This window comes from Ovis canadensis, chromosome 6 (assembly GCF_042477335.2).
Source record: "Ovis canadensis isolate MfBH-ARS-UI-01 breed Bighorn chromosome 6, ARS-UI_OviCan_v2, whole genome shotgun sequence".
NCBI lineage: Eukaryota > Metazoa > Chordata > Mammalia > Artiodactyla > Bovidae > Ovis > Ovis canadensis.
In genome coordinates, this window is record NC_091250.1 from 35,791,570 (window position 1) to 35,814,601 (window position 23,032).

Here is a 23,032-nt window from a genome sequence, read left to right on the forward strand (position 1 = left end):
AATGTATTCATTCATTTGTTGACAGGCACTGAGGTTGTTTCCGGGTCTTGGCTATTGTGAGTAATGCTATAATGGGCGTAGGAGTATAAGTATCTCCTCAGTATCTTGTTTTCCTTTTTTTTTTTGGGATATATATACAAAAGTGGGATTGCTGGATTATGTGGTAGTTCTATTTTCAACTTTTTGAGGAACCTCCATACTACCTTCCATTGTGGCTGCACCAGTTTACATTTCTACCAACAGTGCACAAGGGTTCCTTTTCTCTACATCCTCGCCAGTACTGTTATTTTTTTCATGATAATCATTCTAATGGACATGGCCTGGTAATCTTATTGTGACTTTGATTTGCTTTCTTTTCCTTGATGATTAGTAATGTTGGCCATCTGTATGTCTTCTTTGGAAAAGTATTTAAGACCTATGCCCTTTTTTTTTTTTTTGGATGGATTGGTTTTTCACTATTAAGTTACCTGATTTCTTTATGTATTTTGCTTATTAACCCTTTAACACATATATGACTTGCAACTGTTTTCTTCCTTTCCATAGGTTGCCTTTTCATTTTGTTAATTGTTATCTCTGCTGTGCAGAGCTTTTACTTGAGTACGTTCCCTCTTGTTTATTTTTGCATTTGTTGCCTTTGCTTTAATGTCAAATCCAAGTTTATTTGATATTTTAAGAGTTAGAACGAGGATAGAAGGGTTATTTCCTTTCTTTTTACATCCCAAGAATATAGATAATGCAGTGTTAGAGAATCTGCCTGCCAATGCAGGAGACGCAAGAGACAAGGGTTCCATTCCTGGGGTTGAGAAGATCCCCTGGAGAAGGAAATGGCAACCCACTCCAGTATTCTTGCCTGGGAATTCCCATGGACAGAAGAGCCCAGCAGGCTACAGTCCATGGTGTTGCAGAGTCACACAGCACTGAGCACACACATATAAAATCTACTGACTGCTTTTTCATCCTTTTTTTTTTTTTTTTTACTGCAATAAAAATAGAAGGGAAAAAAATAGAAAAAAGAACTGAAGGAAGAGGTAAATGTCCCTAACCCAGCATTCCGAATTTGAAACATGTCCCCTTGTGTCTTTGTGATTTTCTAATAAATTTCAGCAGGCCACTTTTGGTTTGTAATTAACATTAATCTTAGAATAAACAGACTAACATTGGCTTTAAAAAATTACAGGTCATGTGCACTTTAGCCCGAGAGAAGAAAAGCAGACTGGAAGTACACTCCTAGTGATCAGGAGCGAATGATAAGGAAGACTGTAGTTTGCAGGCTTAAAATGCAAACCTGATCTATTGTTCTCTTGGCGTAATTCAAGTCTCTGTGAGGGGCTTTGGTAGGTGTCGTTCTGTAAAAGGATTGGCACTAGCTTTGTCTTCTCTGTCACCTCTGAGTATTCATCTGCATGCATTTCTTCTCTTATAGCCAGACTTTCAGGGATGAATAAATTATTTGAGCATCTGCCGTTTACTTAGGTTTTTCTTTTTAACAGCTACTTCAGACATAGTTAAACAGGTGCTGGGGTACCTCATGAAAGAGCATAGAAAATGAAACATAACAGCAGGCCTGTATATAAGGCTGCTGAGATAGATATGAGGCACATTTCTCAGGAGCAGTTGTTGAGAGTGCATTCTCAACTTTGTTCTTTATCTCATTATGAGTATGCAGTTTTGTCGTGGTAAACTTCCGTCTCATCTAGAAGAGCTTAAAAACCATCATTATTTCTGTGGCTTGATTTATATTTAATTGTGTAAATGGCATTCTTTGAGTTAACAGCATTCCTGTTTCACTAAGAAAACCCCAGATATTGTTTAGCAGTGCTTTAAACCAGAGGTTCTCAACTCTGGCTGCATATTAAAATTGCTTAGAGAGCTTTTAAAAATAAGCAATGCCCTGGCTTCACCATAGAACCACTGAATTCAAATATGTAGGAGATGGGGGCTCTAGAAATCTCTTTAAAACAAAAAAATCAATTCCAGCTCTCCAGGTGATTTTACTGTGTGGCATAGTTGAGAATAACTATATTTTATCACTGCTTCTCAAATGATCTGTGGTAAAAGAGTTTTTTGGTTTATTTCTAATCTTTTGTGAACTGATATTGATACTTGAAAAAATTACAATCAAAATGAACTATTAGAAAAACTTAATTCAAATTCCAAATACTTATTAATAGGTTTGACAGTCATAGACATTACTTGGTCAAATTGTTATAAATGTTTCTAAAGGAGCCGGTAACAGTCAACTTGTAGCTTAGCCCTGGTCCATGAGCACACTTGGATGAAGACTGTTTTAAACCGTTGCTTTGATAAGTTGTTAGTTACTGATAGCAGAATGGGAAGCAAGCCAACTTTAAGCATAGACTTTCTCCCTCTCTTTTTATGAAATAACTTTGTTTGTTTGTTTTTTGGCTGCGCTAGGCCTTCTGCTGTTGGCTCGGGCTCTCTCTAGCTGCCGCGAGCAGGGCCTCCTCTCTAGTTGAGGTACTCAGGCTTCTCATTGCGGGGGCTCCTTTTGTTGAGGTGCTCAGGCTTCTCATCGCAGTGGCTCCTTTTGCTGTGGGGCACAGGCTTTAGGGAGCATGGGCTTCAGTAGCTGCGGTTCCTGGGCTCCAGAGCACAGGCTCAGTAGTGGTGGCACCCGGGCTCAGTCGTGATGGTGCATGGGCTTATTTGCTCCTCGGTATATGAGATCTTCCCAGCCTAGGGATCAAATCCATGTCTCTTGCATTGGCAGGCAAATTCTTTACCACTGAACCACCAGGGAATCCCTAAGGCTTTTTCTTTGTAAGGCCATTACTGTAGAAAATTATTTTTAGTCACCAGTGATCTAGAGTTTCCTTTGTTAAGTACTCTACAAGTTCAGAAATGGTAAAAAGAAGCAGTGGTTCTTTTGTAACTTCAGGGAATCCAAGATCACTAGATTTTAGTAAGCTAAGCTTTGTAACTCTTTGTAAGCTTTATAACTACTTATACTGATGGCCTTAATTTTACATTATGATAGAAAAAAACTTGGATTTAAATATTTTTTATGATTTTAAAAATATTTACTTCTTGTCTGTGTATTTTCATTTAAAGCACGTAATTGATCTTCACAACCTTGTGTGGGATGAGGACAGAGATTATCAGACTTACTTTGCAGACTGGAAAAGTGAGACATTCAGCGCTCACTTTTGTTTTAGTTGGAAAGTAATTGAAACACGTTTCTTGGCTCCATTCTGATTCTGTCCCTACCTCGAAAAGGTATTTCCAGAAATGTAGCAACTTCTAACACCATGCAGTAGTGGTCAAGTAACATAATTAGGCTTAAATTCTGTTATATTTTAACCAGCTTCTTTTCTAATTTTTCAGTAGGAATTTAAGGCATAGGTAGACATATGATGCAGACTTTTTACATTTTTTATAGGAAAAAAATAAAACATTCTCATGCAGGAGATAAGTGAAAAAATAAAAGATGACAACATTAAAAAAAATGTTTTCTTTGTTGTTTTTTTAAATTGCAGAATGTGTTTAACATGGTTGTGGAAGTACCTCGGTGGACAAATGCTAAAATGGAGGTATGAAATATCCTATTAGCATCAAAGGGAATAATTAATAATGATATAAAATTTTGTTTCAAATTGTTTGTCATAATATTTTGAATTTGGGATGGTTGACAAGTTTCTTTATAATGGACAATGGAAAATATTCTTGTAAAAAAAGAAAATATTATTCCAAGCTGAATTTACACTTTAAAGAGAATATATTCTTTTTTGCCTCTCTCTTTTGTTATACACATATTTATTTAATTCTCCTTGACTCTTGTGTCTGAAAATAGCAAATACTTTTAGGTTTTCTTAAATAGGTTCTGAGATGTATTTTGTTCATAAACACAATTGCAGCATATTTGGGGCTGACAATTTTGGTTCCTAAGGACTTAATTCTCTTTTAGATTAAATTTTACTCTACGAGGAGTTAAAAGTGTTTTTCTGGCCAACTCTTGATTTCTGAGTACTTTCTGAGAGCATCTGCTACTCCCCTGGTTAGTTTTTTAAATTAATAATTTTTTCTTGATTTTTCTTGATAGGTGTGAACCTATCAAGAACTTCCCTTTTGCTTTTCAGAATTTTATTGTTTCATCTTCAGTTAAGTAAGGTCCCTATTTCTGAGTGAAATTTAATTTATGGTACTTTGTTTAGTTATCTAAGTCTTCTGTAACTTTGGATGTGAAGGTAGGTATTATTTTAAATGTTTAAGTTAAGATAGTTTTATCAGTATATGGTTTGCAGATTCTATATTTGGAGAATTATTTCTCTAAATATAAAATAGTAGATTTTTTAGTTAATATTTTAATAGGAAAAAGTAGTTAGATTCTTCTTTTGCTCTTCTTGCTTTTGGTACAATGTTTTATTGTTCTTGGCTACTCTCTACCTCACTTGGGTGTAGGATCAAGAACCTATGAGATCTTGCCTAGTTTAAGCAGTGTTTATTCATTCAAACACGGCTTCAATTATTTTTTGCTTACTTTTGTAGGATAGTTTTTGGGTTTTTTTGGCATGGCAATTTGAATATGTTTGATTGAAAGGGAACTTTGAAATGAAATCACTTAGTGAAAAATATTTATTATAAGATTGATGGTAGAAAACCCAAGTAGTAACAAAAAAGCAAATTGATTAATCCTTATCTTCTTGCCATTTCAATAATATTTATTATTTGTGTTAAAAATAATGAGTTCATAAGTAATAGAGTGCCAAAATATATTATCTGACGTTTCCTTTCCAGTTTAATACAAAACAGTAAATTAGAAATAAGAACCAGCTTAACTTATTTTTAAAGTTATCTTTGATCAATAAGTTGGAATACGAATATTTAGTCTGATAATGGCAGATTTAAAAATCCTGTTTGAATATAGGATTAACCATTTCTTATGCCCCACACCCCTTTTCTCCCACAATCTGCTTAGATTGCCACGAAGGAACCATTGAATCCCATTAAACAAGATGTAAAGGATGGCAAGCTTCGCTATGTGGCAAATATCTTTCCTCACAAAGGTTATATATGGAATTATGGTGCCCTCCCTCAGGTAACATTTTTGTTATAATGGTAAAACTTCTCTGTCTTTTGAAAAAATTGCCTTGTAAATCCTGTGAACTACTTGAATTTAAATTGAGGACATGTCAGTGTGAGAGATTTGTAAATTTTAAATTTTTTTAATGTGGAATTTTATCATATCAATAAATTTTTTTTCAAACTGTATGTATGTCTGTACTCAGATTCTCAGAATTAGATATTTAGAATACCCATATTTGGCATTTTGAATACATTTCTTTTTCTGGGCTTGGCTATTAAGAGTCAGTGGAAAATATTTTATCTCCTTCATCTGTAGTCATTTTTTTGGATATGACAAGTTATGCTCTTATATACATTCATACATGAAGCATGAATTTTATTTTTTAAACTTTAACAGATGAACCTATTAAATTGTTACCTCTTTCAGTACTCATTGTGAATTGAATAAGGCAACTTAATTATATACTATTAAGAATTTATGATTTTTCAGTAGGAAGCAATGAAAACAATGGCTAAGTGATGGTAAAGCAGCATTCCTATTAGAGAGTAACACTTACTATTTGCTTTTCTTCTTTTTTTTCTCCTTTTTTGTTTTTTTCTCATGTTTCCTCATTCCTAGGAAATGGTAACTCCTTCCAGATAATTTAGTGAGTAAAATTCAGAATATGCAGAATCAGAAGTCTAGGTTTGGAGACGTAGAGAAGCATCTGCCTTTATGTTTATAAAAACCTTTAGAGCATCTGTCTATCTGGATGTTTTTCTATTTTAATTTTGTTTATTAATTTTAATATTTTGTGTGAAATTCCAAGATGCTGTTTGGGAAATATCTGAGAAAAGGAGTTCTTGTTTTATCTAACTCAAAAAAAAAAAAAAAAAAAAACCAGCTGCCCATGTAGAATAAACAGTTACAGGAAAAGAAAAAAGAAAATTATTTTCTAAAGAGTCAGACTGCCTTTGATTGCACTTAGACCACCCACATGGATACATTCTTGGTTAAAACAGGCACTTCTAAAATGGTGTGCTAAGAATGAGGATGTTTGTTGAAACTAAGACCACAGGATTTCTGGCTTCCCAGGTGCCTAAGTAGACATTCTGTTTGACCTGGCAGTGAAAGGGTGAGAACCTTTTTGTTAAGCTTAGGGGATACTGTCTGCAGAAGATGGAGAGATGAGGAGAGGGCGTAACAAGCCACTGAATTAAAGGAAGACAAAAATAGACCTTTGGAAAGTAGAGTAGTTGTTATTTAATTGATCAGTCATGTCTAACTCTTTGTGACCCCACAGACTGTAGCCCTCCAGACTCCTCTGTCCGTGGGATTCCCCAGGAAAGAATACTGGTGTGGGTTACCATCTCCTTCTTCAGGGAAAAGTAGAGTGAGCAGAGGATAGACTAAAGCTCATCTAACATTATTAAGGATTTATGTGCTAGACTGGATTTAGGTGTTGGGTAGACAAAGAAAAATGAGATATAAATATAAGATCAGTACAGCATAAGTGAGGACTTCCCTGGTGGCTCAGACGGTAAACCGTCTGTCTACAATGAGGGAGACCTGGGTTCGATCCCTGGGTCGGGAAGATCCCCTGGGGAAGGAAATGGCAATCCACTCCAATACTATTGCCTGGAAAATCCCATGGACAGAGGAGCCTGGTAGGCCACAGTCCATGGGGTCACAGAGAGTCGGACACGACTGAGTGACTTCACTTTCACTTCACAGCATAAGTGACTAAGAATGTTGATTTTAGAGCCAGCTTGCCACCTACTAGTAATGTGACTTCGGCCAAGTTCTTTTGTTTTTCTAGACCTCACTTTCTTCATCTGTAATAGAGAGATGATAAGATACTGTACATGGTCCTGTTGAGGTTAAATGAGTTATTGCATGTTCATGTTAGAATAATGCCTAATGGATAGTGATCACATTGTTGTTACCGCTGATACTTTTACTATTATATGGTCTTTTTTTTAATAAAGCATTTATAGTCTCCTGGAGTTGGGATGATCAACAGCTAAATTAGTGGCTACAGTGGAGCATAATAGATTCTAATTAACTCATCTTTTGTAATTCATCTATTTAAAGTCTTGACGTATTTTGAATTCCTCTGGATGTATTTGAACGTTTAAGGTGCTCTTACATGCTATTATATTAGTCTGTAAGGTGCAATAGTTCTTCGGCTAGAGCAGAAATTAGACTGTTAATCTTGGTTCTTAATGTCCCCTGCATTCACCACTGCCTAATGAAATTTCATACTCCACCTAGTATCCAAAAATACCATTTTTGTCCATAGGAGATCCTTTTAATGGCTTCCTATTGCTGAAAGGATAGAATGAAACATTCCCAACATAGCTCCTCAACCCTTCATGGTCTGGCCCTGCTTCCCAGCCTTGTTCTGCGGCCTTTGCCCTCCTCATTTCCCTCCCACCACAGCAGCATCTTCAGCGTCTCCAGTTGCCCTTGTCATTTTCACACCAGCTCTTCCTTCACAGAGCTGCTCATTTCTTCAGGACCCATTTTTTGAGTACCTGATGTTTGCCAGACCATGTTTTAAGTACTGGAGGTAGAGCAGTGATAACAGTGACAAAAATTCTTATGGAACTTTTATTCTAAGAGACAGACAGACATGCACAAAAAAGTAAGAACGTATGGGATGTGTGTTGGGGAATAATCAAACAGGAAATGGGTCTAGGGTGTGTTGGAATTGTTGCAGTTGGGAGGAAGACCTCAGTGAGGAGCTATTTTCTAAGAGGAGACCAGGAGAAAGTGAGAGGGTGGCATCTTAGGAAGTGCGTGCCATCCCAGGCCATTTAGAGGAACTCATCAAGAAACATGAGGTATAAAAGTCTAGAGGTGGAAGGAGGGCTTGTGTGTCTGAGTAGCAGAAGGGAGGCCACTGTGGATAGGATGGAAGTGAGGAAGAGGAAATAGACCTGTATTCTCTCTGCCATTTTTAACCAGAGATCTTACTCTCTTTTTAAACCTAAACTGATGTTGTTGTTATTGTTGGTGGTGGTGGTGCTATTTGTGTGTGGGTATGTGTGTGTGTGTGTGGGGGGGGGGTAGGTGGGTGAGTGTGTGGGTGTGTGTGGGTGTGTGTGTGTGAGAGTCCTCAGCAGAAAAATGTACCATAGATTGCGCAGAAGTTAAACACCAAGCAAAAAAAACGACACTGATTCATGTTTATATAAAGTTGAAATCAAGCCAGTTGTTTATGGACAAGGTAATGTACCAGTGAAGAACTCACCTGCCGATGCAGGAGATGCGGGTTTGATCCCTGGGTGGCAAAGGGCCCCTGGAGAAGGAAATGGAAACCCACTGTAGTATTCTTTCTGAAATTTCATGGAAATTTCATGGACAGAGGAGCCTGGTAGGCTGTCACAAAAGAGTCATACACAACTTAGTGACTAAATAACAACAAATGTACCCAATATTTTTTTTGCTTCCTTGTCAACGTTAAGACAGAGTGAGCCTGTTAAATTGAAAGCCAGCCCCTGGGCCCATTTCTGTTTTTGATCTCATGTCCAGCTTCTCCTTCTGCTCCTCCTCCTGCTCCCTAACCCCAACACTGACCTCCTCATGATTCCTCTGAGGCTCTAGGCATACTGCTGCCTCAGGCTTTCACACTCCCTGTGTCCCCCGCTCGGGATATGTTTTCCCAGTGTACACACGCCCTCCTTCCTTCATTGTGCTCATCAGTTGCCTCCCTGCTGATGTCTGCCTCTAACATCCTTTACTGTTTTACCCCATGTACTCCCATCGTTCTTCCTTACTTTTTTTTTCCTTTTCCGTTACACCTGTCAACTTCTGACATGCTATATAATTTGTGGTGGTTTAGTTGCTAAGTCATGTCTGACTCTTGAGACCTCACGGACTGTATGTACCCTGCCAGGCTCCTCTGTCCATGGGATTCTCCAGGCAAGAATACTGGAGTGGGTTGCCATTTCCTTCTCCAATATATAACTTAGTTGTTAAGTTTATTGTAAATGTGTTCTAGTTAGAATGTAGTCTCGTGAGGGCAGGGATTCTGTTTATTTTGTTTGCTGTTGTCTTTCACCTGCCCTGTTTAGTGTCTGGCACCGAGGTAGGTGATCAGGAAATATTTGGGGGATAAGGGAATCCATAAATGCATGGTGTGTACTGCATATGGTTCATAGGCATGTGTGGGTAATTGGATTTTGCTCTTCTCTTGTGATATATCTTGTAACAGTGGGAAATTTGTTCAGAGCAGTTAGCAAGCCAAGCATGCTTGGAAGAACATTTAAGCAGCAGAATACTGCTTCAGTAGAAGCCTCTCCATTTAGTCGTCAGTGTGCTGTCATGATTTTAGAACTTCCTCTGCCTAGACTGTGTAACCCTACTAATAACTTCTCCTGCACTGGCAGTGATGACTTTCTCAAAGTTTGAGTTTGGACTGGGCAAAAATCATCTTTGTTTGTCTTCCCCTAATTGTTCATATTTCCCATATATTATTCAAGTATTATAACTTTCTGTGTAAGTATTTAGAAGACTCATCTGAATAATGTTAAAGGACTAGAATCACTAACTTCAAAATTTCTTCAGTCTTACTGGTATCAGTTCAGTTCAGTTCAGTTCAGTCACTCAGTCGTGTCCAACTCTTTGCGACCCCATGAATCGCAGCACGCCAGGCCTCCCTGTCCATCACCAACTCCCAGAGTTCACTCAAACTCAAGTCCTTCGAGTCGGTGATGCCATCCAGCCATCTCATCCTCTGTCATCCCCTTCTCCTCCTGCCCCCAATCCCTCCCAGCATCAGAGTCTTTTCCAGTGAGTCAACTCTTTGCATGAGGTGGCCAAAGTACTGGAGTTTCAGCTTCAGCATCATTCCTTCCAAAGAAATCCCAGGGCTGATCTCCTTCAGAATGGACTGGTTGGATCTCCTTGCAGTCCAAGAGACTCTCAAGAGCCTTCTCCAACACCACAGTTCAAAAGCATCAATTCTTTGGTGCTCAGCTTTCTTCACAGTAACATTATGTTATTATTTTAAACTTGATTATAATTTGGTTCATTGACCTCAAGTTTCAGTTAGTACTACTTCTTAGCTTTATAACCTGGAACCAGTGACTAAATGTAACCAGGCCTATTTGTTCATCTGTGTTGTCCTGCTATCTACCCCACAAGGTTATTGTGGAATTCCATGAGATGACCAAAAACAAGGTTAACCCGTCAGTGAGTGTTTGGTGGTATTATCTCAATGATGACACTGTTGCCACTGATATTAGCTGCTACTAGTGAAATAGCTTTTGCTCCAAATTGAAGCTGGTGAAGTACAGGTAGAGGTTGAGCAGATCTTACTTGACTTGGAGATAGGCGTTCTGAGTGATCAGGAAGTAGTACTCAAGAAGTCTGTATACTCAGGTCTGTACTATTCAGTGATATTTTGGAGAGACTGAAGCACCAGAGCATGGTGATTACTGATGTGTTGGTTAATATTTATAAGATTGTAAGGTAACAGTCTCAGATACCTGCATGAGGATGAGTAGATTTGTTTTAGGTTAGATCAGTAATCTGTGTATATTGAGTTTTTTTCATAGCTTTATAGCTATGCTTTGTATTAGTTTAATATTATTTGTATTCCTCTTGAGAGATTTTTAAACTTTTTTTTAAGCTTTTCATGAACGTGTGCTAAAATTTTTCTGTGTATGTAATATGTACATATATGTACTACTAGGTATATGCCTATGAGTCAGATTGCTAAGTTCTGAGTTACATACCTGTTTATTTTACTAGGTATTCCCAAATTGTTTACTAAAGAAGTTGTAACAACATGCACTCCTACCAGTAATAGCCTTTCAGGCTTCTACATAATTATGAGTATTTAATGTTATCAGATTTTTAAAGTTTTTGAAATAGCGACTCATTTTGGTTTTAATTTGTATTCCTCTGATCAGATTGGTTATCTTTTCATATATTTATAAGTCATTCATGTTTCCTCTTAGAATCACCTGTTCCTGACTTTGACCCATTTTGTATTGTGTTGCTTTTTCTTACTTAGTTGTAGAAGTTATTTCTAAAGTCTGGATGCTAGCCTTTGTCAGTTTTGTGAAACAAATATTAAGATTAGGGATTTCATCTTCTGGATATTTCTTTGCTAGCTTGACTGCTTTTCAAGTAGTTTCCCTGCCTAGTTTTAAGCCTAGACACTTAAAACTCCACTAGAGGGTGTAATTAAAGTTTTAAATTTGTCAAGATTTCTTCTGATGATTGTTTGAAATTCTACTGTATTTTCAAGGTAAGTTAGAAATCATTTAGTATGACTCTCTTTTTGTAGTAAAAAACCAAGCCCTGAAGATATAGAAAGAGAGAGAACCAGTATGGTATTTTTTCTGATGAGGAAGATCATGAAGAACTGGCCCTAAAATTGACAGCATTGTTGTAGGTTAAGAATTTTGCCTGTATGCATTTATTTCCTCAATAGGAAGAACTAAATTGATAGCTAAAAAGTGCAATCGGAGTTTCTGAAAAGAATGAAGACAGTTTTTGTGTCAATACGAAGAAGGACTTTTGTAGAAAAATTAACTCTGACCACAGTGGGTTATTTCATTAGTTTATGAGCTTCCTGGTTACTGGTGGTATTTATGCAGATTATGAATGACCACTAACAATCATAGAGTTCAGAGATGTATCTAGCAGTTGTCTTATTGAAGACCTTCTTTTTATAGGTGAGGATACTGAGGTCTGAATGTTTTGGCCTAGGTAGTTTGTGGCTAAAATAGGACTAGAATCTAGGTATTGCCCTTCAGGCTAGAGTGACTTCTAGCTTATTACATTTGCTCCCTTCTGAGAATGAGAATGAGGTTAAGGAAGGTTCAGGAAAGGATTCCTGCCTTAGAAAGGAAGAACCTCCCAGATATTTTCTGATTCTGCCTCTGGGTTTTCTAACTCCACTCTCACTTCACTTCCTTCATGGTTTCTCCAGCACCGTAAGATTAAATTTGTAGCATTTGTGACAGGTGCTACACTGCTTTTAACATGTGTTCTTTAGGGTATTGAGTATGTCTTCTTCATTTCTGTTCCTAACTTGTGGCCCAGAGTAGATTATCAATAAATATTAACTCAGTGAGTGGATGCCTGGTAATAGAATATGAGAAGCAGTAAGGGCAACAGTAGGAAAATACACTTAAGAGATTCTGAGAGTAAGAGAAGGAGTTTAAAGGAAGAGAATCATGAATAAAGTTATATCTGAAAGTAATTGCAATTCAGTTACCATACTAAAATTTAGGCTTTGTAACCCAGTGATTCATAGCAAGTGTTCTCATCCTGTTGCCTCCATTTAGAATCTGAGTGTGGACAAGTTTAAACTCTGTGCTTCAGTTCACTTATCTGTACAATGGGGTTAAGAGTTGGCACACTCTTCCTGGTATACATGTATGTCTGTGTGTGTATGTATCACTTAGGTTAGCTCTCACCTGTAACCAATATGTAAGGTTAACGATTGTGTTTACTATTCTTATATTAATTATGTTAGTATTCGAGGGTAATGAAATGTAGTTAGACTTACTGTGAATGTAATTAGACTTAATGTAGTTAGATTTACTGTGGGTTTTGTTTTTTTTTTTTTTTTGGTATAGTAAGTTAGCTTATTCCTGAATATGCTATAATTAGAATCAGAAAGAAAACATTAGAGTTTATCTATAGGGTGGGAGGAGAAGGGGACTACAGAGGATGAGATGGCTGGATGGCATTATCGACTCAATGGACATGAGTTTGAGTAGACTCCAGGGGTTGGTGATGGACAGGGAGGCCCGGTGTACTGCCATTCATGGGGTCACAGAGAGTCGGACACAACTGAAAGACTGAACTGAACTGAACTGATAGGGTTTAGCTCTAAGTAGCATTCCTTTTAAATTATCTGTGTAAAATTAGAGGAGCCAGGCTTAGATAATCTGAAATTCCAGATAAGATTCTTGAGATGATGTTCTCTGCATAGCTTATAAATCTGAGAGGATTAATTTAAGGGAACTCCTACAGTTCTATTCAGAATCAGCTAATTATGAGGGTTTTGAGGAAGGATGGTGCATAAGGGATCTTTAAACTTGATAATAAATTTCTGTTATGCTGTTCATTTATAAAAATGCCCATGTATATAGTTTGTAGGCAACAAGGTATAATTTCTTCAGAAAACTAAAGAGTTGACATCTTTTCATGCTTTTGTCAAATTCTTGAGATTTGATGAGAAGGTGGAGGATCTTTTAAATGGAATGAAGTGAGACAAAAATGAATGTTTCTTTCCTTTGGTAGATACGCTCTTGTTCTTTAGTTTATGAAGGGAAGACTGGGTTTGTTCTATTAGAAGTCATTCAAAGTATAGGAGGTTTATTTTCAAACCTGGAAAGCAAGACCCAGTGCTGTTACCATGTCAAAGAAAGCAAAAATGGAAACAGCAATTCAGACATTCTGTAGAAACAAGGGCAGCGGCAACAGGAACATCTGAACTGGAGCTCCAAAGAAGAGTGAGCGCGAATTTAGACAGGGCTGAGCTTGGAAGAAGCGTGTGTTTGGAAATGCCACCCGCTTTCAGATGTGATTATACAGACAAATGAGAGACAGATGGGAGGAAATAGTATAAATCTGTTTCAATTATTATGATGCTTAAGAATGTACTGCCATGTTGGCACTGAGCCTATTTAATTTCTGAGAATTTTTCCCTTGGATTATGACTGTCTGTAAAACTTCATGATAATGTGGAGAGATTGTAGAGAGTATTAACCTGTATTCCACCCCTACTTCTGTTTTTTAGACTTGGGAAGATCCCCATCGAAAAGATAAGAGCACAGACTGCTGTGGAGATAATGATCCTATCGATGTTTGTGAAATAGGCTCAAAGGTTTGTTTCACAGAGTGTTGTTCTAACATATGTTCTACTTTAGTCATGCCGTAAAATTTCAGTTCTTTTCAGAAGGCACCAATTCTTCAACTCTTCAAAGTTCTTGCCTGTTTATCCCTCTCATAAGTGAAGTGAAGTCGCTCAGTCGTGACCGACTCTTTGCAACCCCATGGACTGTAGCCTACCAGGCTCCTCAGTCCATGGAATTTTCCAGGCAAGAGTACTGGAGTGGATTGCCATTTCCTTCTCCAGGGGATCTTCCCCACCCAGGGATTGAACCCGGGTCTCCCGCATTGCAGGCAGACGCTTTACCGTCTAAGCCACCAGTCTTTTTTTGTATCTTTATTTCCTTCTCTTAAACTATGGGTTGGTAAACCCTAGCCCATGGCTAGTCAAATCCAGCTTGCCACCAGTTTTTATAAAGAACACAGCTCCGGCCTTTCATTTACATATTGTCTGCGTGCTTTCGCACCACCACTGCAGTTGAGGAGGTTGGAAGAGACGCTACAGTCTGCGAAGTCTCAAGTATTTGCTGTCTGTCCTCTTACAGAATGACTTTGCTGAGTCCTGCTTCGTCGTCCTTGCCCATTATCTGGGCAGGATGTTCAACACTGATGAGAACTAGCTGGTGCTTTTTTTCTGTGCCTGCTTCCAGGTTACTGGGGACAAGCAAAACTTCCACTCTCATAGGTTATTACTACCCGCAGGATTCTGTGTGTCTTCACTCACATTCTTTCTCCTGTTTTCTGCTGCCTTTATTGCCAGTATTTATTGTGCTCTGTTAAACTCCTTGTACTTGGTTCTCACTCTCAGCAGAGCATGTTGTCTTTAATTTTACAGAGCTCCTAGAAACCCACAGATAAGCATCCCTTTACTCTCCCCTTTAGGCTCTCTAACAGATGTGCCTGCAAATATTCCTCCTTCCCTTCCTTCTGTTACTGAGACCAGGACTTCCCCTGGGTTCTCAATCCTGTCCCTTCCTGCCATTTGAATGACACTGTTTTCTTGACTCTTCTCTGTCCTGTATTTACAACTGCCCTTGTGTTATTAGGGGCTTCCCTGATAGCTCAGGTGGTAAAGAATCCGCCTGCAATGTGGGAGACCTGGGTTCAATCCCTGGGTTGGGAAGATCCCCTGGAGAAGGGAAAGGCTACCCACTCCAGTATTCTGGCCTGGAGAATTCAGGGCATATACAGTCCATGGGGTCGCAAAGAGTCGGACACAACTAAGTGACTTTCACTTTCACTTTTCTTTATTGACTTCCTTCCATATTCCCTTTCATAAGAAGACTTGTAAAAAGAGCAAACACTCATCTCTATCTCCTCCTTCCCACTTAATCTTCAGTCAGTGTAAAATTGTTTTCATCCCCCCATTATTTCAATGAAACGGCTCTCACAAAGGTCATTGGTAGCTTTCTTTTAACCAGATCCAACCTGCCCATTTCATATGTTTTGTATAACTTGAATTTTACCTTGGAATTTTATGCCTTAACCTCATCTTCCTTCTTCTATCAGTCTCTTTGCTTGGCTTCAGTTGTATCAGAGTGACTGGAATCTCCTCTGATTCCTCCTTGGTCTCCTTTGTAGGCTGCCTTTCTTCTGCCTGCCCCTTAAGCGTTGCTTAGCCTGAGAGTCGAGCCATTGTTCAGCTCTTTTTCTCAGGTGAGGACTCCCTTGGTGATCCAGTCCCAGCCATTTATGGTTTTGCTCTCACATTACTGTCTCCAACTCAGACCCACATCCTCAGCTATCTGCATTTACACTTGACTCTCTCCCGGGCATCTCACACTTGAGTCCAAAACGGAATTCCTCATTTCCTCCTCTCCGCGTTACTCCTCTCAGTGAAGGACACCTGTCTTCCTTCCCTCCTCGCCTCTAGACTCTTGAGACAGAAACTGAGAAATCTTACAGCTCACCCTTTGCTTCTCTTCATCCCATTAGTCTTGAAGTACTGACTCTGTGACCTAAACAGCCTTTAAATCTCTTCGTTTTGCATTGTCACTGGAGCTCGCTTTGTCTAGGCCTCAATTATATGGCACTTGAATTATTCCTGCCACGGCCCAGTTTCCTTGCTGAGTCTTATTTTCCCTACCATTATTCATAGCAGACTGTTCTCCTGCTGTGTCCTTGTTGAGGCCTTGTCCCCTGCTTCCTGACTTTCTCTCCCGCCGCTCCTTCTTTGCACGCTGCCTTGTAGCTATACTGCACTTTAATTCCCGTAACGTGTCTATCCTCACTCAATACAGGCCTTCACACAAATCGTTCCCTCTGCAGAATGGAACACTCTTGTTCCTTCACTCTGTCTTACTTCCCGCTTCTTTTCACTGCACATCCCCCTGCTCATCCTTTGATCTCAGCTCTAGCATCACTTCTTCCTGGAAGGCTCCCTTTACCCGCCGTAGACTAACATACCAGCTCTTTGGTCTGTGCTTCCTTAGTACTAACTGTCTGTGTTGTTAGCCTCACTGTCTCCTCTCAGATGGCTGTGAGCTCTCGGAAGAGAAGACCCACCATTGCGGTGTTTAATTCAGGGTCTGGCACAGAACATGTGCCTAATGAAAGATATACCGAGCGTGGTCACTGCTTGAATTGTACCCCACTCCAGTACTCTTGCCTGGAAAATCCCATGGACAGAGGAGCCTGGTGGGCTGCAGTCCATGGGATCGTGAAGATTCGGACACGACTGAGCAACTTCACTCTCACTTTTCACTTTCATGCATTGGAGAAGGAAATGGCAACCCACTCCAGTGTTCTTGCCTGGAGAATCCCAGGGACGGCGGAGCCTGGTGGGCTGCTGTCTATGGGGTCGCACAGAGTTGGACACGACTGAAGTGACTTAGCAGCAGCAGCAGCAGCCAAGATCAAGTCAGTTATCTCTGGAAGTTCATATTAGCACCTTTAGGCATCCAGACTGTTGTTTTAGTAAATAGTTTCCTCTGATCCTTTGTTGCTTGTTTATGTGCTGTGATGCTTTGTTACTCTCTTCTTTCCTCTTTCTCCTCTTCTTCCTTTTTCTCCTTTCTTACTCCATTTCCTCCTCTTCATCCGCTTCTTAGATTTTCTGTGCCTTCTTTCACTTTTTCTTCTTGTTTTTCCACTTCTTTTTTTCTTCCTTATACTCTCTGTCTGCCCTCTCCCTCCCTTTTCTCTTTCTCCCCCCTGTCCCCTTCTCCTTTCCTGCAGAAGAGATCTGCATCCAATCTTCATTTCTAGTTTTATACCCAGATAAGGACAGACAGGGGCTAGAGTTCATTTGTGTGTGTCACTCTATAAGTCTTCTGTCTCTCCAGCAGAAAAATAGCCAGATTGTTTGCTTTAGTTCAGACTAAGCTATAGTTGAGAAAATTTTTTGGACATTTTCTCTCCAGTGGGATAGTAAAGGATATGTAAAATGCATAGATTAGAAGGAAGAATATAACTATTTTAATGAGTACCTCCTCTCTTCTATCTTATAATTGATGGTCTGTTATATTACTTTGGTCATTTTCCTGTGTCTTCTTTTGTGATAAGAAGAGTCGCTAAATTAAGTAACATTACATTGATAGAAAGGTTATATAGTAGAAAACTCTTCTTCTTTTGTTGAAAATTTATTTTATTGAGATGTAGTTGATTTACAGTATTGTGTTAATTTCCTCTTGGAGCACAGTGATTCAGTTTTATATATGTGTGTACACACACACACACACATTCTTTTTCATATTTTTTCCTTTATGGTTCGTCACACGATATTGAATATAGTTTCTTGTGCTATATAGTGACATCTTGTTGTTTATTCATTGTATAGAATATATAATAATTTGCATCTGTTGATCCCAGAATTCCTCTGCAGGAGACTAGGGTTTGATCCCTGGGTAGGGAAGATCCCCTGGAGGAGGGCATGACAGCCTACTGTAGTATTCTCTCCTGGAGAATCCTGTGGACAGAGAAGCCTGGTGGGCTATAGTCAGTGGGATTGCAAAGAGCTTGACATAACTGAAGTGACTTAGCATGCATGCACACATAGGAGAAATTGTATGGTATTTGTCTTTCTCTTTCTGACTTAACTTTATTTAGTATGATCATCTCTATGTCCATCCATGTTATTGCAGATGGCATTATTTCATTCTTTTTATGGCTGAGTAATATTCCATTGTATATATGTACCATATCTTCTTTATCCATTCATCCATCAGTGGACATTTAGGTTTTCTATGTCTGGCTGTTGTGAATAATGCTGCTATGAATATAGGGGTGCAGGTATTTTTTTTGAATTATAGCTTTGTCTGGATATATGCCCAGGATTGGGATTGCTGGATTATATGGAAATTCTATTTTCAGTTTTTTGCAAAACCTCCGTAGTGGCTATACCGATTTACATTCCCACCAACAGTGTAGGGGGTTTCCTAGAAAACTGTTACTCTGAAGGTATAATCCTTGGAGCCACTTGGCTCGTATAAGATGCAGGTTGTTAATTTAAATTCCTATGCAGATATTTAGTGTTTGAAAAGATTAAATGAAAATATCTTATTTTCGCTGATGTAAAAATTTGTCAGTGAACCTATAATTAATGAGATTGTAACTGAAAATCATGAAAATCTATATAACTGATAAATTGATTATCACTAATTAGTTATTGACTAAACAAAGGGATCTAAAAAAACTTGAGGTACAGGCTTTTAAACCTTGTCAAAGTCATTAAATATCTAAAATAAAATTACAGGTCTTAAATGCAAGTTATTTTTTAAAAGTGTACATAGTTCATCTTGAAAGCATGCCTTTGTATTTTACATAGAATACTTGGTACATAGTAGGTGTTTAGTTCCTTACTACTGGAAAATATGTGGGCTGTTGTTGTTCAGTCACTAAGTTGTGTCTGCCTCTTTGCAACCCCGTTAGATGACCGCATTCCAGGCTTCCCTGTCCTTCAGTATCTCCTGGAGTTTGCCAAATTCATGTCTATTGAGTTGGTGATGCTATCTAACCTTGTCATCCTCTGTGGCCCCCTTCTCCTTTTGCCTTCCATCTTTTCCAACATCAGTGAGTCAGCTCTTTGTATCCAGTGGCCAAAGTACTGGAGCTTCAGCTTCAGCATCAGTCCTTCCAGTGAATATTCAGGGTTGGTTTCCTTTAGAATTGACTGGCTTGATCTTCTTGCAGTCCAATGTATATATTATTATGCTATATGTATCTATGCATATACATATGCATATAACCAGAGAATATAGCAACGTTGTACCTGGACTCATGATATATGGAAACTGTGAGATAATGAATTTATACTATTTAAGGCTTTAGATTTATAATAATTTGTTACACTGCAGTATGTACCTAATACACAGGATAACAGGTTTTAAGCAGTTTTACTTTCCATGGTTTTTCATATTGATTGGGTCCAGTTGAAGTTTTACCTCATTCTTCATATAAATCCACATAGACGTTTCACTGTGGGTCACTGTCATATTCTGCTGATTCCAGATTCCCAGGAGTTAGCAGTTGACAGGTGTGAGGAGATATGTGTAGAGCCCAGAGAGAAAATTAACATCTGTAGAAGACCTCTTATGTTATAGTTCATGTGTCTTTTGTTTCCTTTGCTCTTTTTCTTTACATCAAAGAACATGCGATATTATCTCCACTTTACTGTTGAGAAACCGAGTCCTGAAGTACTGTGTGGCTTGTGTGAAGTAATTAACTTCAATCACCTCTAAGAATGGTGGAGCCAGAATTCACTCCCGCATACTTGTGACTTAAAAATCCTATCTTTTGAAATGTTTTTGTATAATGGCTAGAACAGTCTATGATAACCCTAGTCTAGTTCTGTGTAAAATTTTGAGGCATGCCTGTATTCTTCTTGCAGAATGTAAACTCATTTTTGAAACAAGGTCAACTGTATGATTCCCAAGGAATTAGTAACAGTATCTGCTGTGTGCATTAATTTCCTTGCAGAGTAGATGGAGAGTTTTATAATGGAACTGAGAAAATAGGTCTCATCTTATATCCAAAGCAATTTATTTCTTTAGTTAATGAGACCTGAAATAATATTTGAAAGAAAAGAAAGTGAAGTCGCTCAGTCATGTCCGACTCTTTGCGACCCCGTGGACCCCGGCCAGGCTCCTCTGCCCATGGGATTCTCCAGGCAAGAATACTGGAGTGGGTTGCCATTTCCTTCTCCAGAGGATCTTCCCAACCCAGGGATCGAACCCAGGTCTCCTGCATTGCAGGCAGATGCTTTATCCTCTGAGCCACCAGGGAAGCCCACATGAATTGCTTGATTACCACCTAAACAGTGGACCTTGGTTGAGACTGCGTGTGTGCTAAGTGGCTTCAGTCATGTCCAAGTCTTTGCAACCTCATGGACTGTAGCCCACCAGGCTTCTCTGTCCATGGGATTCTCCAGGCAAGAATACTGGAGTGGTTTGCCATTCCCTTCTCCAGGAGATCTTCCTGATTCAGGAATCGAACCCAGGTCTCCTACACTGCAGGCAGATGCTTTACCCTCTGAGCCATCAGGGAGGACCTGGTGTTGAGGCTGTGCACCTTTTTCTTGCACCTGGCTGTGCCTGGGCTAGTCCTTAAAGCACCTGTGAGGAACATCATAGAAAGAAAGCCTCTTTTAACACCGTTTGTAAATGTGCAAAGAAAAAGGAGCAGAGTCCTGGAAGTTGATAATAGACTTAAAATCACAGATAAAGACATTTTTAAGGATAAGTTCTTTGAGAAGTATTATTCATTTGATGTCTAATGTTGCGTGTTCTGCAAAATTTGTTGAATTGAATTGTGGATCTTCATTAGACTTTTACCATTTGTCACTAAGCGTCTTATCCTGAGTTTTTGTTTTGATTGAGAGAATTTTCTTTTCAGATTTTAAATGTGTTATATATAGCAAGACTGTGTTTTGTCTACTCCCCTTCTGTTGCTTGTGAGACCAAAGGGCATTTATCATTCTGATGAAACTTGATAATGCCCAGACATGCTTCCTGCTTGTCCTTGTAACCATAAAAGTCTCAAAGTTATATTATATGAAATATCAAACTAAATTGTTTTTTATGAATAAATATAAAACAATTTAGAATGTGCCTTTAAAAACTATATCAGTTCACTTTGGTTGCTCAGTCGTGTCTGACTCTTTGTGACCCCATGAACATCAGCACTCCAGGCCTCCCTGTCCATCACCAACTCCTGGAGTCCACCCAAATCCATGTCCATCGAGTTGATGATGCCATCCAACCATCTCATCCTCTGTCATCCCCTTCTCCTCCTGCCCTCAATCTTTCCCAGCATCAGGGTCTTTTCCACTGAATCAGCTCTTCACATCAGGTGGCCAAAGTATTGGAGTTTCAGCTTCAACATCAGTCCTTCCAATGAACACCCAGGACTGGTCTCCTTTAGGATGGACTGGTTGGATCTCCTTGCAGTCCAAGGGACTCTCAAGACTTTCTCTAACACCACAATTCAAAAGCATCAATTCTTCAGTGCTCAGCTTTCTTTATAGTCCAACTCTCACATCTGTACATGACCACTGGAAAAACCATAGCCTTGACTAGATGGACCTTTGTTGATAAAGTAGTATCTGCTTTTTAATATGCTGTCTAGGTTGGTCATAACTTTCCTTCCAAGGAGTAAATGTCTTTTAAGTTCATTGCTGCAATCACCATCTGCAGTGATTTTGGAGCCCAGAAAAATAAAGTCAGCCACCGTTTCCACTGTTTCCCCATCTATCTGCCATGAAGTGATGGGACCGGAATCCATGATCTTCGTTTTCTGAATGTTGAGCTTTAAGCCAACTTTTTCGCTCTCCTCTTTCACTTTCATCAAGAGGCTCTTTAGTTCCTCTTCACTTTCTGCCATAAGTGTGGTGTTATCTGCATATCTGAGGTTATTGATATTTCTCCTGGCAATCTTGATTCCAGCTTGTGCTTCTTCCAGCCCAGCGTTTCTCATGATGTACTCTGCATAGAAGTTAAATAAGCAGGATGACAATATACAGCCTTGATGTACTCCTTTTCCTATTTGGAACCAGTCTGTTGTTCCATGTCCAGTTCTAACTGTTGCTTCCTGACCTGCATACAGGTTTCTCAAGAGGCAGGTCAGGTGGTCTGGTATGCCTGTCTCTTTCAGAATTTTCTGGTTTCCAGTAATTCTGATAGACACCCCTGCCCCCCAGAGTCTACTGCAGGCTCCTCAGCTGTGGCACTGTTGACAGTTTGGGTGGATGTTTCCATTATAGGAGACTATCCTGGGCAGCATCCCTGGCCTCTTGTCACTAGATGCTAATAATACCCACCAAGCTGTGACAACCAAAAGTATCCCAGACATTGCCAAATGTCCTCTAGAGAGCAAAATTGCCTCTGGTTGAGAACCAGTGATCTCGTTTATCACTGAGTTAGCCAGTGTAGTAACCTTTCCTTGATGGTTATGGGATAACTTTGAACATTTTTGTTTTATAAAGGACCTCCTGGCACGAGATGTGTAAGTCTCTCCAACACGATTGCAAACCTTTAAGAAAGGAGGTGCTTTCTTTTTGTATACACAGTGTCTAATACGGTGCTTAGTTAACTTAATATAGCCTAAACATGCGAGAATCTGGACAATATAGTTGTGTATGTTCTCCTAAAAGTGGTATTTCAGTTTAATTTATATAGTCACATTAATCTGTTGGATAAACTGATTTCAGCTTCATGCAGGTTATATTAAGATTTTAGATTCATTTTCCAATGTTCAGGAAAAGATGTATATGACTTTATGGTTTAAGATCTGCTTTTTTCTCTCAAATCATTTCAAGACACAACAGTGGCTTTAATTTGCATACCTTGATTTCCAGTTGTAAAGCTGCATTTTAAATCTTGAAGGAATTATTCTGAAGCATGTGTTCAGATTTCAGCTTACAGTGAAATTCTATAGCCGAATAAACCTTTAAAAATAAAAGGCTATAGAAGGAATGCATGCATATAAACTTGGTGTTGGCAACTTAAAGGAACCACTGAAATAACTTTCTTTAGCGCAAGGAACATCTGCTTCAACATCATGCTATTTCTTGATTTCTCTTAAAATCTTTTTTAACACATTTTGTGAAATCTGCTTTGTCTGTATCTCTAACATATTCATAATTCTTTGATTGTCATTCATTATCTTAAGGCTGCATTCAGATATGGTAAAATTTTACTTTCCATTAGTAAC

The 23,032-nt window shown here is 38.9% G+C and overlaps 1 protein-coding gene across 10 annotated transcripts in view; it reads left to right on the top strand.

The window, feature by feature from the left end:
- PPA2 (inorganic pyrophosphatase 2) overlaps window positions 1-23,032 on the top strand; it is a 117,632-nt gene that overhangs the window by 22,693 nt on the left and 71,907 nt on the right. For 7 of the 10 annotated variants that reach the window (XR_011257654.1, XR_011257655.1, XM_069593570.1 and 4 more), the window contains 3 exons: window positions 3,498-3,551; window positions 4,937-5,056; window positions 13,794-13,880. Coding sequence is in view for 7 of the 10 variants with exons in the window: in XM_069593570.1 (XP_069449671.1) it covers window positions 3,498-3,551; window positions 4,937-5,056; window positions 13,794-13,880 (261 nt within the window). In the remaining 3 variants the exon portion in view is untranslated. The remainder of the gene's footprint in view (window positions 1-3,497; window positions 3,552-4,936; window positions 5,057-13,793; window positions 13,881-23,032) is intronic. The other 3 variants (XR_011257656.1, XM_069593575.1, XM_069593576.1) reach the window with 1 other exon arrangement.